This window comes from Eumetopias jubatus, unplaced genomic scaffold (genome assembly GCF_037043125.1).
Source record: "Eumetopias jubatus isolate StellerSeaLion01/CBP00866 unplaced genomic scaffold, mEumJub1_p1.0 scaffold_17, whole genome shotgun sequence".
Lineage (NCBI taxonomy): Eukaryota > Metazoa > Chordata > Mammalia > Carnivora > Otariidae > Eumetopias > Eumetopias jubatus.
In genome coordinates, this window is record NW_028274823.1 from 59,106,064 (window position 1) to 59,119,777 (window position 13,714).

At 37.4% G+C, this 13,714-nt stretch overlaps 1 protein-coding gene across 1 annotated transcript in view; it reads left to right on the top strand.

Moving 5' to 3' along the window:
- Positions 1-13,714, top strand: part of SLC25A16 (solute carrier family 25 member 16) — a 49,426-nt gene that overhangs the window by 6,205 nt on the left and 29,507 nt on the right. The window contains exons 3-4 of the mRNA XM_088019779.1: positions 6,834-6,967; positions 7,909-7,972. Coding sequence (XP_087875905.1) covers positions 6,834-6,967; positions 7,909-7,972 — 198 coding nt within the window. The remainder of the gene's footprint in view (positions 1-6,833; positions 6,968-7,908; positions 7,973-13,714) is intronic.

The window sequence follows — 13,714 nt, forward strand, 5'->3', positions numbered from 1 at the left end:
TATTTGAGAGAGAGAGAGAAAGCACACCCATGAGTTGGCAGGGAGAAGCAGAGGGAGAGAGAGAGAATCCTCTCCACTGAGCATGGAGCCTGACACAGAGCTGGATCCCAGGACCTGGGGATCATGACCTGAGCTGAAATCAAGAGTTGACCGCTTAACGGAGCCACCCAGGGGCCCCTATTTTTTATTTTTAAGGTAATCTTTACACCCCACGTGGGGCTCCAACTAATGACCCTGAGATCAAGAGTTGCATGCTGTACTGACTGAGCCAGCCAGGCACCCTATTCCTTTAAACACCTAGTTAAACAAGCCTTCTAGAAATCTTAGTGTAAACAGAATTCAATGCAATTAGTATATATGGATAAACTTAAATTGTTAAAGAATATCAAGCCCTTGTTTGTTCCTTGCAAACATAAAAATCAGCCACTTTAAGTAACATGGATACTCTAATAATATGTCATTGGTGGGAGTAAGAAATTTTTATAGCCTGTTTGGAGGGGATTTTGGTAATATGCATCAAAACTCTTAAAAAGAGGGCACCTGGGTGGCTCAGTTCGTTAAGTGACTGCCTTCGGCTTAGGTCATGATTCCGGGGTCCTGGGATTGAGGCCCACATCGGGCTCCCCCTGCTCTGGGGGGAGCCTGCTTCTCCCTCTACCTCTGCCTGCCACTCCCCCTGTTTGTTCGTGCTCTCTCTCTCTCTCTCAAATAAATAAAAGATCTTATTTATTTATTTGAGAGAGAGAGAGAGAATGAGAGATAGCACGAGAGGGAAGAGGGTCAGAGGGAGAAGCAGACTCCCCGCCGAGCAGGGAGCCCGATGTGGGACTCAATCCCAGAACTCCAGGATCATGACCTGAGCCGAAGGCAGTTTCTTAACCAACTGAGCCACACAGGCGCCCTAAATAAATAAAATCTTAAAAAAAAATCTTGAAAAGATACATATTCCTTGGGTGTGCAATTCTAGTTCTAGGAGGTTATTGTAAGGAACTAATCAGAAATGTGCTCAAAGATGTATACACAAGGATCAAGACATTATTTATGTTAGTAAAAACAAACAAACCAAAATGTTCAATAGTAGGGAATTGGCTATATTAAATAATAAGTATAATTTATTTATTTATTTATTTTTTAAAGATTTTATTTATTTGAGAGAGAGAGAATGAGAGATAGAGAGCACGAGAGGGAAGAGGGTCAGAGGGAGAAGCAGACTCCCTGCTGAGCAGGGAGCCCGATGCGGGACTCCATTCTGGGACTCTAGGATCATGACCTGAGCCGAAGGCAGTCGCTTAACCAACTGAGCCACCCAGGCGCCCAATAATAAGTATAATTTAAATGAATAAATAAATCCATATTGTAGGCTATTTTCCAATCACACAAAAACTGAAAATAATATCAACTGAGGGTGCCTGGCTGGCTTAGTCAGTAGAGCATGCGACTCTTTTTTTCTTTTTCTTTTTTTTAGGTAATCTGTATGCCCAATGCGGCGGTAGAACTCACAAGCCCAAGATCAAGAGTGGCATGCTCTACAGACTGAGTCAGCCAGGTGCCATGAACATGTGACTCTTGATTTTGGGTTAGTGAGTTCAAGCTTCCTGTTGGGCATAGAACATACTTTAAAAAAATAATAATATTAATTGACTAGGAACAATGTTCATGATGTATTAGATAACTGAAGACATATAAAATGGTTTAATCATATTGCATTTTATGTAAATAAACATGTGCTTAGACAAAAGGCTGGAAAGACAAACATTAAGTGGTTAATTTTCAATGGTGAAATTCAAGGTAATTTTTCCCCCTAAGATAACATTAATACCCGTTGAACATATATTACTTTTTCAATTAGAGGGAAAAAGATTTAAAAGAAAAAAAATTAATGTGGACAGAGACCAAGAAAGAAATTAGGTAAAGGCAACTAACTCATAGCACTCCATTGCTTTATATGTTCATGCTTCAGTAGATAGGAATGATGTGTGCTCTGCATGACCTATGCAGCATCTCTGTATAAGAAAGATGTTCTACAGAGTGAATAAGAGTTAATTCTTTTTTCCATAATGTATAGAGTTGTGAAATCACTATGTTGTACACTTAAACTAATGTAACATTGTGTCAGCTATCTTCAATTAAAAAAAATCAATTTTTCCAATGGTGTTTTTAAAATGTGATTTTTCTCAAAAAATGTAATGAATATTTATGTTATATATTAACTATAGCTCATTTTTAATACTAAGTAAGTATAGTTAAAATTGAAAGAAAAAAATTGCTGCCATTTCTTTGTCCAGCAATGAGCACAGTGTGCTGCTCATACATAGAATCGGACCTTTGAACTTACTGAGACAGTATATAAAAGTGGAAAGGAAGGAAATTATGTTCTTTCATCGTCCAAATTAAGGGTTAAAAAGCAGATGAATTATATTACCCTATATCTCAGGGTATTTACCATAACCCAACATAGGAATGTTTGAGCAGGATTGTTTTATTCCTTTAACCTCCTCCGCATGCTGGTATATGTTGTTTTGTTTCCTGAGTTGTAGTCAGTAGATTACATATTCACATTAGATTTCATGCTCTACAGGGCTACATGCCATGGGTTACAGTGTTACCCTACAAGACATGCAAAATTTGAAATGGAATTCCTGGAGTGAAACGATGAACTATTGGTGTAGTATATGGAGTTTCATGTGTCTTTAAAATATATAAGCCAAAAAAATTATATATATGGCTTTTAATTTTCTTTTTAAATGTTTTTGGGCATTTTATTCTAGATGCCTCTCTTTTTATATGCATGCATAAGGTAGTTTGTAAAATTTTGCTTTTTTATTTTTATTTTTTAAAGATTTTACTTATTGGGGCATCTGGGTGGCTCAGTCATTGGGCGTCTGCCTTCGGCTCAGGTCGTAATCCTGGGGTCCTGGGTTTGGGCCCGTGTTGGGCTCCCTGCTCAGCAGGAGGCCTGCTTCTCCCTCTCCCAGTCCCCCTGCTCATGTCCCTCTCTCGCTGTGTCTCTCTCTGTCAAATAAATAAGTAAAATCTTAAGATTTTACTTATTTATTTTAGAGAGACACAGCATGAGCAGGGGGAGGGGCAGAGGGGGAGAATCCCAAGCTGACTCTGTGATGAGCGCAGAGCCCAACATGGGGCTCAGTCTCACATCATGACCTGAGCCGAAATCAAGAGTCGGATACTTAACCGACTAAGCCACCCAGGAGCCCCAAATTTTGCTGTTTTAAACATGAATTTTCACAAAGATGATGAAAATGTGCTATTGAGTAAAACTTCTACTTTAGCTTCTTTTAAAAAATGTATAACTTTACTTCCAAGGCATCAGAAAGTATTTTTTATATTGAAGCAAAACTATTCTGGCCAAATGAAAAGCAAGGAGTACAATTAGAATTTTTCTTTCTCCCACTTTGCATAAATAATTTTTTTCTGTAATATATTGGAAATCTTTGATTTCATTTAGCTTTTTACAGTCAAATGTGATGTAAAAATAGGTAGGTGAATCATAATGGGATTCTTTAAAAATCTTTACTTTTATTTTAGTTTTTTAAGATTTTTTATTTATTTTACTTGAGAGAGATGGGGAGAGAGCACAAGCTGGGGGAGCAGCAGAGGGAGAGGGTGAGCAGACTCCCCACTGAGCAGGGAGCTGACGTGGGGCTCAATCCCAGGACCCTGGGATTATGACCTGAGTCGAAGGCAGACAACCAACCGAGCCACCCAGGCGCCCCTACTTTTAATTTTATTGCTTTTATACTTTTATTTATTTTTAGTTTTTTTGAATGTGTGATGTCACAAGTTCATAATTCAAAAAGTATAAAAACAAACATCTTGTTCCCTCCCTTATTTCCTCCTTGGAATTAAGCATTTTTCGAGTTACTTCCATTTCCTTTCAGAGCTGATGTATACATAGACAAACATGCTTATATTTTACCAAATGTTATTCCTTCGAATCCTATCTTGATAAAATAGGTAAAGATACAGAGAAGGATTTAAATAACACACAAGCTTGATATAACAGATGCACAAGGAACTTTGCACCCTACAGAGAATACATATTCTTTCCCAACATGCTTGTAACATTTGTAAGAATTGGTCCAGTGTTGGGGCACCTGGCTGGCTTGTTAGAGCATAGGGCTCTTGATCTCAAGGTTGTGAGTTTCACGTTGGGTGTGGAAACTACTTAAAAAAAAAAAGAATTGGTCCAATGTTATGCCATAAAGAAAGCCTTAATTCATTCATTTCCCAAAATAAAAATAGTAGACTGTAGGTTGAAGGAGAAAAGCAATCATCTATAATCATCTCAGTGGATATTTAAAAGCCATTTGAAAACATTCAACATCCACTCTTGCTCTTTCTTTCTCTGTTATTTTGCTTTGGGTAAGAATTTTGTAAAAAGTATATAGTTAGATATAGACTTTTAACAGAATTTGAGAATCTTTGGCATTTAATAGAGGAATTTTTGTCATTGTGGTTTTTTGTGTGTGTGATCATTGATTTTTTTTTCACTCACCATCATAATGTTTTTTGTTTATTGTGCTTTCTTGTATTCTGTCCTCTCCAGCAACCTCTCCCACTTTGTTTTCTGGATTTCCTTTTTTGAAAATACTATACCTATTTCCCTTCTACTAGTGGTTTCTGTTAAAATCCTTTTCAACAAAATATTTGTGATAATTAAAGAGCTTTAAAGACTAACGTAGTAAACATATGTGGATCCACGCAGAGATTCAGAAATAAACATTACCGGTACAGTTGAAACCTCTACTTCTCTCTCATCATCAGCCTTCCTGTCCCTACTAGGTAGCCATTGTTCTAAATTCAATTATTCTTGGATTGTTATAAGTAAGAGAATTTTTTTGGTGTGTGGGGGAGTATATTCAGTTTCATTACTCATGTGTTTTAGGAGAATTTTTACGTATTATACACATAGCTGTATATAGATATATGTACATATTTATATAAAGAATATAAAATTTTTTTAAAGATTTTATTTATTTATTTGAGAAAGAGAGAGAGTAGGAGCAGAGGGGAGAGGCAGAGGGAGAGAGAGAAGCAGATTCCCCACTGAGCCTGGAGCCCGTGTGGGGCTCAATTCCAGGACCCTGGGATCATAACCTGAGCTGAAGGCAGACACTTAACTGACTGAGCCCCCCGGGTGCCCCTCTTTTTTTTTTTTTTTTTTAAGATTTATTTATTTATTTGCCAAAGAGAGAGCAAGAGCGAAAGAGAGCACAAGCAGGGGGAGCAGCCTGCAGAGGGAGAGGGAGAAGCAGGCTCCCCACTGAGCAAGGAGCTCGATATGGGACTGGATCCCAGGACCCTGGGATCATGACCTGAGCCGAAGGTAGACGCTTAAGCAACTGAACCACGCAGGTGTCCCCCCCCCTTTTTTTTTAAGATTGAGGGTGACTTTTTTCTTTAAAGGGTGGGAGTTATACAGGTGCTTGCTTTATTTATTTGTTTGTTTGTTTAAGCCATTTTTAAAGTAATCACTACCCACAACATGGGGCTCAAACTCAAGACTCCAAGATCAAGAGTTGAATGCTCCACTGACTGAGCCAGCCAGGTGCCCCAATAGAATTCTTTTTAATAGACTACTAGTCCATTTAGATATCTACTTATTAAAAAATGCTTCTGGATATCTTTTTTTGAATGTTGATAAGTACGGACAATTTTAATTTCTGGGAAGAGATCAAAAGATTACTTGCATTCTAAAATTGTAAGTGAGGCTAGTGATTTACTTTTTTTTTTTAAAGATTTTATTTATTTATTCATGAGAGAGAGAGAGAGGCAGAGGGAGAAGCAGGCTCCCAAGGAGCAGGGAGCCCAATGCGGGACCCTATCCCAGGACTCTGGGATCGTGACCTGAGCTGAAGGCAGATGCTTAACCATCTGAGCCACCCAGGCACCCCTAGTGATTTACTTTTATATTTGATCAAATTTCTGTTTGAAAAATTTGGAAATGAACCTGCATTTGAATAATTTAATAATGGAAGTAGTGATTTGTTTGTGAGAAGGCTGTACTTCAGACTTCAGAGTAGTGATTGACATTAATAGAATAAATAACACATTAATATATAGGATTAGAACTCAGGCCTTTGTCAGTCTTCCTCATTAAAGTGTCCTAATGGAAATTTCCCCCCAAATTTAGTTTTAATAGTTTTTAAAATTTCTTTGGGGCACCTGGGTGGCTCAGTTGGTTGGGCATCTGCCTTCAGCTCAGGTCATGATCTCAGGGTCCTGGGATTGAGCTCCATGTTGGGCACCCTGCTCAGTGGGGAGCCTGCTTCTCCCTCTCCCTCTGACCCCCACGCATGCTTGAGCTCTTTCTCTCGAATAAATAAATACAATCTTTTTAAAAAAATAAAATTTGTTTCTTTTATTTAGCAATTTCCTTATGTAAACAAACCACACATGTATCTAGGTCAGTCTGGGAAAACTTCCTTTATCCTTTCAGAGTCCCTCATCTGCAGTGCAGTATCTGGTCCTTGAATATATTTCTTTTAATATTTTTTAGATTGCTGTAAGTCAATATAATTTGTGATAATTTAAAATATAATTTACTATAATGTATAGCTGGGGTTTTTTATGTTTTTGCTAAAATATGTTTTATATTTTTACATGAGATGTGTTTGTATAATTTGGACTTATGTATTTTAGGTAGGGTTAACTGCTAAACATAAATTATTATTTATGTAATTCCTCAGGCAAAATTATATCATGAGTGATGGCATAGTAATCTTTTCTGTGATTGTCATGAAACTCTTTGAATTTAGATAGTTTTCTCTGTTTTAATAGTATTTTTCTTCTAAACATTTTTCTAAAAACAGGAGTATTTTCTGCATTGCGTGCTGTTCCCCAAAAGGAGGGATACCTTGGATTATATAAAGGGAATGGTGCAATGATGATTCGAATCTTTCCCTATGGTGCAATCCAGTTTATGGCATTTGAGCATTATAAAATGGTACTTGAACTTTTATATTATTTTCTTTTTTGTGTCCTTGAATATCATACTTAGTTGAAAGGCATTTGTTTTGGCCTTTAAAGTTACTTTGGATGAATGGGTAAAGTAATGCCTTTTGAAGGAGAAAGACTTGTGATAGCTTACATTTTTAAATGTAACTTGGTTTTGGAGTTATCTATTCTAGAATTGTTAGTCAATTTTGAGCAAATGGTTTATGTACACACTTATGAACAAGAGCCAAAATATACTTCAAGTAGGTAATAATAAATCCGTAAAATTTTAATACCTTTTTAATGTGCTTTTTGTTTCTCAGTTGTAGGAAAGGAACATTGTGGCTTTGGATTTTCTTACTAAATAAAATAGTGAAATCATATGGTGAAAGTCTGTTTTTGAATAATGCTATCAGTTAACAACTTCTCTCATCCTACTTATTGATTGACTTTCTCTTCTCTGTTGGATTGAAAGTTTATCCTCTCAAACATCTTAATATAGAAAATGGTTAAGTACGTTAAATTTCATAGGGTATCTTAAAAAGAAATGTAAGCAATGGAATGGGAACAACATTCTAAGCTCATCAGTCAGAATTGATGCCATCAGTATATCAAGACTTCATTGTCTGTAGTAGCATTTTATTTGTACTACTGCCACTCACTCTTTAAGTATATGTGGTCGTCAATGTGCAACATAGTATATTTGGCAATTCTAAGTTAAGATTGTAAAAGTGCAGAACTAGAACAGAAGGCTACAGAGGAAATACCTTACCTACTCACCATGTGCTATAACTGTTCACCTTTATACAGTTGCACTTGTTTCACTTATGTTTAACACTAATTTTCTTCTTACTAGTCCTGTAACTCTTTTTTGAAATTTCTTCATTATGAAACAGTGAAAGGAGAAGTACTTAAAAATATTCCATTTAATTTGATGTTTTTGATTTCTAGTTAATTACTACAAAGCTGGGAGTTTCCGGTCATGTGCACAGATTAATGGCTGGATCCATGGCAGGTAAGAGGAGTGGATGGATGTATTTTGTTTATTTTTAAAAATATTTTATTTATTTATTTGAGAGAGAGAGAGCACAAGCAGAGGGGAGGGGCAGAATCAGAGGGAGAAGCAGACTCCCTGCTGAGCAGGGAGCCTGATGCCAGACTCCATCTCAAGACTCTGGCATTTTTCGAGTTACTTCCATTTCCTTTCAGAGCTGATGTATACATAGACAAACATGCTTATATTTTACCAAATGTTATTCCTTCGAATCCTATCTTGATAAAATAGGTAAAGATACAGAGAAGGATTTAAATAACACACAAGCTTGATATAACAGATGCACAAGGAACTTTGCACCCTACAGAGAATACATATTCTTTCCCAGCATGCTTGTAACATTTGTAAGAATTGGTCCAGTGTTGGGGCACCTGGCTGGCTTGTTAGAGCATAGGGCTCTTGATCTCAAGGTTGTGAGTTTCACGTTGGGTGTGGAAACTACTTAAAAAAAAAAAAGAATTGGTCCAATGTTATGCCATAAAGAAAACCTTAATTCATTCATTTCCCAAAATAAAAATAGTAGACTGTAGGTTGAAGGAGAAAAGCAATCATCTATAATCATCTCAGTGGATATTTAAAAGCCATTTGAAAACATTCAACATCCACTCTTGCTCTTTCTTTCTCTGTTATTTTGCTTTGGGTAAGAATTTTGTAAAAAGTATATAGTTAGATATAGACTTTTAACAGAATTTGAGAATCTTTGGCATTTAATAGAGGAATTTTTGTCATTGTGGTTTTTTGTGTGTGTGATCATTGATTTTTTTTTCACTCACCATCATAATGTTTTTTGTTTATTGTGCTTTCTTGTATTCTGTCCTCTCCAGCAACCTCTCCCACTTTGTTTTCTGGATTTCCTTTTTTGAAAATACTATACCTATTTCCCTTCTACTAGTGGTTTCTGTTAAAATCCTTTTCAACAAAATATTTGTGATAATTAAAGAGCTTTAAAGACTAACGTAGTAAACATATGTGGATCCACGCAGAGATTCAGAAATAAACATTACCGGTACAGTTGAAACCTCTACTTCTCTCTCATCATCAGCCTTCCTGTCCCTACTAGGTAGCCATTGTTCTAAATTCAATTATTCTTGAATTGTTATAAGTAAGAGAATTTTTTTGGTGTGTGGGGGAGTATATTCAGTTTCATTACTCATGTGTTTTAGGAGAATTTTTACGTATTATACACATAGCTGTATATAGATATATGTACATATTTATATAAAGAATATAAAATTTTTTTAAAGATTTTATTTATTTATTTGAGAAAGAGAGAGAGTAGGAGCAGAGGGGAGAGGCAGAGGGAGAGAGAGAAGCAGATTCCCCACTGAGCCTGGAGCCCGTGTGGGGCTCAATTCCAGGACCCTGGGATCATAACCTGAGCTGAAGGCAGACACTTAACTGACTGAGCCCCCCGGGTGCCCCTCTTTTTTTTTTTTTTTTTAAGATTTATTTATTTATTTGCCAAAGAGAGAGCAAGAGCGAAAGAGAGCACAAGCAGGGGGAGCAGCCTGCAGAGGGAGAGGGAGAAGCAGGCTCCCCACTGAGCAAGGAGCTCGATATCGATAAAAATAAAATTACTGAATTTAGTATATGATAGAGGTGGTACTTAAAATCAGAAAAAAAGGCAAGTTATTGAGTAAACAATGTTGGCATAAATGACTAATCATTTGGACAAAAATTTTATTCAATCCCTACTTCATTCTTTATATAAAAATAAATATTAAAGGGGAGCCTGGGTGGCTCAGTCATTTAACGTCGGCCTTCGGCTCAGGTCATGATCCCAGAGTCCTGGGATTGAGCCCGACATCAGGCTCCCTCCTCCGCGGGAAGCCTGCTTCTCCCTCTCCCACTCCCCCTGCTTGTGTTCCCTCTCTGTGTCTCTCTCTGTCGAATAAATAAAATCTTTAAAAAATAAATAAAAATAAAAATAAATAAAATTTTAGTAGAAAACGATAAAAGGCAGACGCTTAACCAACAGCCACCCAGACACCCAGAACCTTTGTTTTACAGTGATCTCAAGACTGTTTTCTATATCAATACATAGCTCTTTCTTATTTTTTCTAAAGACCTGATGTTATATTCTAATCTATGAATGTATCATGATTTATTTAATCCAGTCTCCTATTGACTGGCATTTGGAATATTTTCAATTTTTGTTTCACAAGTAACACATTGTACTTGTGTTATTTTATCTGTAGAATAAATTTTGAGAAGGGAAATTACTTTATAAAGGGATATGTGCATTTAAATTTTGATAGGCGTTGTTTTTTTTTTTTAAAGATTTTATTTATTTATTTGAGAGAGAGAGAATGAGAGATAGAGAGCATGAGAGGGAAGAGGGTCAGAGGGAGAAGCAGACTCCCTGCTGAGCAGGGAGCCCCATGTGGGACTCGATCCTGAGACTGCAGGATCATGACCTGAGCCAAAGGCAGTCGCTTAACCAACTGAGCCACCCAGGCGCCCTTGATAGGCATTGTTAAGCTGATCTTCATAATGCTTTTAATGACTTTTTCCCTTAGATACCATACCAATACTGGGTCTTACCAAATTTTTAATATTTTGCAATTAATTATGAGTAAGGTTGATCAGCTTTCCAATGTTTGTGTGAGGTGAACGTGATAACCACTACACTACGGAAACGGGACTGCTTTCCAATGTTTATTGACCATTTGTGTTTCTTTCATTTTCAGTCTGAGTTGCTTTTTTTTTTAAATACTCATTTTTGCTTTAAAAAATCTATAAAAAATTATTTTTATGAATTTGGGAATTAGGACATTGCTTTTTTTCTGTCAGATATTGCTAACAGTTTATCAGTTTTAGATTGGTCTTTTAACCTTGTAATATATTTTTTTAAAGATTTTATTTATTTATTCATGAAAGACAGAGAGAGAGAGAGAGAGAGAGAGAGGCAGAGGGAGAAGCAGGGGAGCCCGATGTGGGACTCGATCCCAGGACCCTGGGATCATGACCTGAGCTGAAGGCAGATGCTTAACCATCTGAGCCACCCAGGCGCCCTAACCTTGTAATATTTTTTAAGAAGAGTCATCCAAAATTCTCCCATACACCCACACACCCAACCACCATACCCCCACACCCATAGAAGTTTTACATAGCTAATGAGTTAGTCTTTTTGTTGTGCCTTCAAAATTTTGTGTTGTTTTTAGAAATGCCTTCTTCGTTCTAAGATAGAAACATTTTATCATGTTTTCTACTAAAATTTTATTTTTATTTTTATTTATTTATTTTTTAAAGATTTTATTTATTTGACAGAGAGAGACACAGAGAGGGAACACAAGCAGGGGGAGTGGGAGAGGGAGAAGCAGGCTTCCCGTGGAGGAGGGAGCCCGATGTGGGGCTCAATCCCAGGACTCTGGGATCATGACCTGAGCCGAAGGCCGACGCTTAATGACTGAGCCACCCAGGCTCCCCTTTAATATTTATTTTTATATAAAGAATGAAGTAGGGATTGAATAAAATTTTTGTCCAAATGACTAGTCATTTATGCCAACATTGTTTACTCAATAACTTGCCTTTTTTTCTGATTTTAAGTACCACCTCTATCATATACTAAATTCAGTAATTTTATTTTTATTTTTAAATTTTATTTAAATTTAATTAACATATATTAGTTTCAGAGGTAGAGTTCAGTGATTTATCAGTTGTTTATAATACCCAGTGCTCATTACATCACGTGCCCTCCATAATGCCCGTCACCCATTTACCCCCCACCCCCCTCAGTAACTTTATTTAAGAGAGAAAGTAAAGATGTATACAGTGATATTTAGCAACAGAAATGTTCATTGCAGTTTTGTTTATCATACCAAAAGGTCATTTAAATATGTAGCTATAAAGGAGTGGTAAAAAAAATTCCATGTATCAGGATATCTAAAACCCTTGAGAGCTACATGTGTGGTGTAGTTGGGGAGAGTGGTAGAGACAGATATGTTGAGCATGTAGGCCCCAAAAGGAAACAAAAACCTTTGGATAGTTGCTGGAGACACTATGGCTATAGATAATCATCTACCTTCCTGGTTATTGAGATGACAGGCTTGTTCTTAGATGACAGGTCTTAGAGACTTTCCAGATACAGCTTCAGACTCTGAAACCAATGACTCTTCAGCCTTACCTTTCTACTTAGATATATAGTCCTCATTTATGGTTTTGCCTTATCCAGTGTTTATTTAGCTTTTCTTGACTACTTGATGGCTGATCCAAGTTCAGTAAGTAGTAAAAATAACCAGGAATAATATTCAAAATATTTAGCAATACAACTGTAGAGGTACTAATAAATAGGACAGGTTCTGAAAGTCTCCAATTAACTCATTAGTGATTGATGCATGAGTAGTATGTGGTGGTAGTGGTGGTGGGAGTTTTGGTAGGGGGAGCGGGCTACCAGGGTCTTGGGAGGGTTGCCAGGGAGTTGGAACAACAGCTCTTTGCCAACTGGTATAGAAATATTTCAGTATGTTATACTGGCATGATAGTACTGGTGAGTAACATTAGCTAACAAGTATTGATTACTTACTATGTACCGTAGATAGACCTGAGCACTTGACATTATCTTCAGGCACTTGACACATAGTCCATAGAAAATTACTATGTGGAAAATGCTATGATTATCTTCATTTTATGGAAGAGAAATTTTAATAAGTTTCTAAATTATAATAATTTTTTTTTAAAGATTTTATTTTTTGACAGAGAGAGAGACAGCGAGAGAGGGAACACGAGCAGGGGGAGTGGGAGAGGGAGAAGCAGGCTTCCCGCGGAGCAGGGAGCCCGATGTGGGGCTCGATCCCAGGACCCTGGGATCATAACCTGAGCCGAAGGCAGACGCTTAACAACTGAGCCACCCAGGCACCCCCCCAACAGAGCTTATTTTAAAGCTTTTTTGAACTTCAGCATTTTCCCTCATCCTACAACTACAGTCCAGTACATGTGGAACCTTAGTCAACTAGAAAAAGGAAAACCTAGGGACTGAGAATCAAGGTTTGTATTTAAGAAAGGTCTTTCCTTCTGTATGTTTGACATCAGTCTTGGTTTGCCAGTTCTTAATGGAACTCAGAGTGATGGGATAAAGAGAAAAAAGAGGGAAGAGTTAGGAACTATAAGTGATAAGCTGAGTTCTGCTTGCTGCCTTCTCTGGACTACTCCAGTTTGGTGTTTTGGCTCAAGGCTGGGAGGTCAAATGTACAGAACACTTCCTGGATCCTGGCTGGCTTCCATTACATTACATTGACCATGGGCAGATCATTTAAACCTTCCGTAATTCACTCTCCATTTGTTAAAATGGAGCTTGTGTTTGCCCAACTTCCTCTCTTTCTGAGTTGTGCTGAAGGTCAAAGAATTGCTATGAAAATATTCTGAAAGATCTGAGGTCCTCCTGGGGTGCCCCTCGGAAGACCACTTTTTGAATCTATGTGGTTTGATCATTTAGGAGGGTGACTCCGTGCCAGGTCTGTTTAAGAGTGGCTGCTCTATGCTTGGCTAAAGCTTCTACTTATAATTCTACATCAGTAGAGGTGACTCCTGGGACAAATATGGCTAAGGGATAAAATCACCAAGAAGCCCTCTTTGCCTGATGTCTAGCTTTAACAATATCGTAATTAGGAGGAACTGCTGGCAAGTAGATGACTCATCCCAGGAGATATGGGCATCGCTGAGTGCATTGTCCAATCCAGTCGTAATGAAGGTGGGGCCATCGAC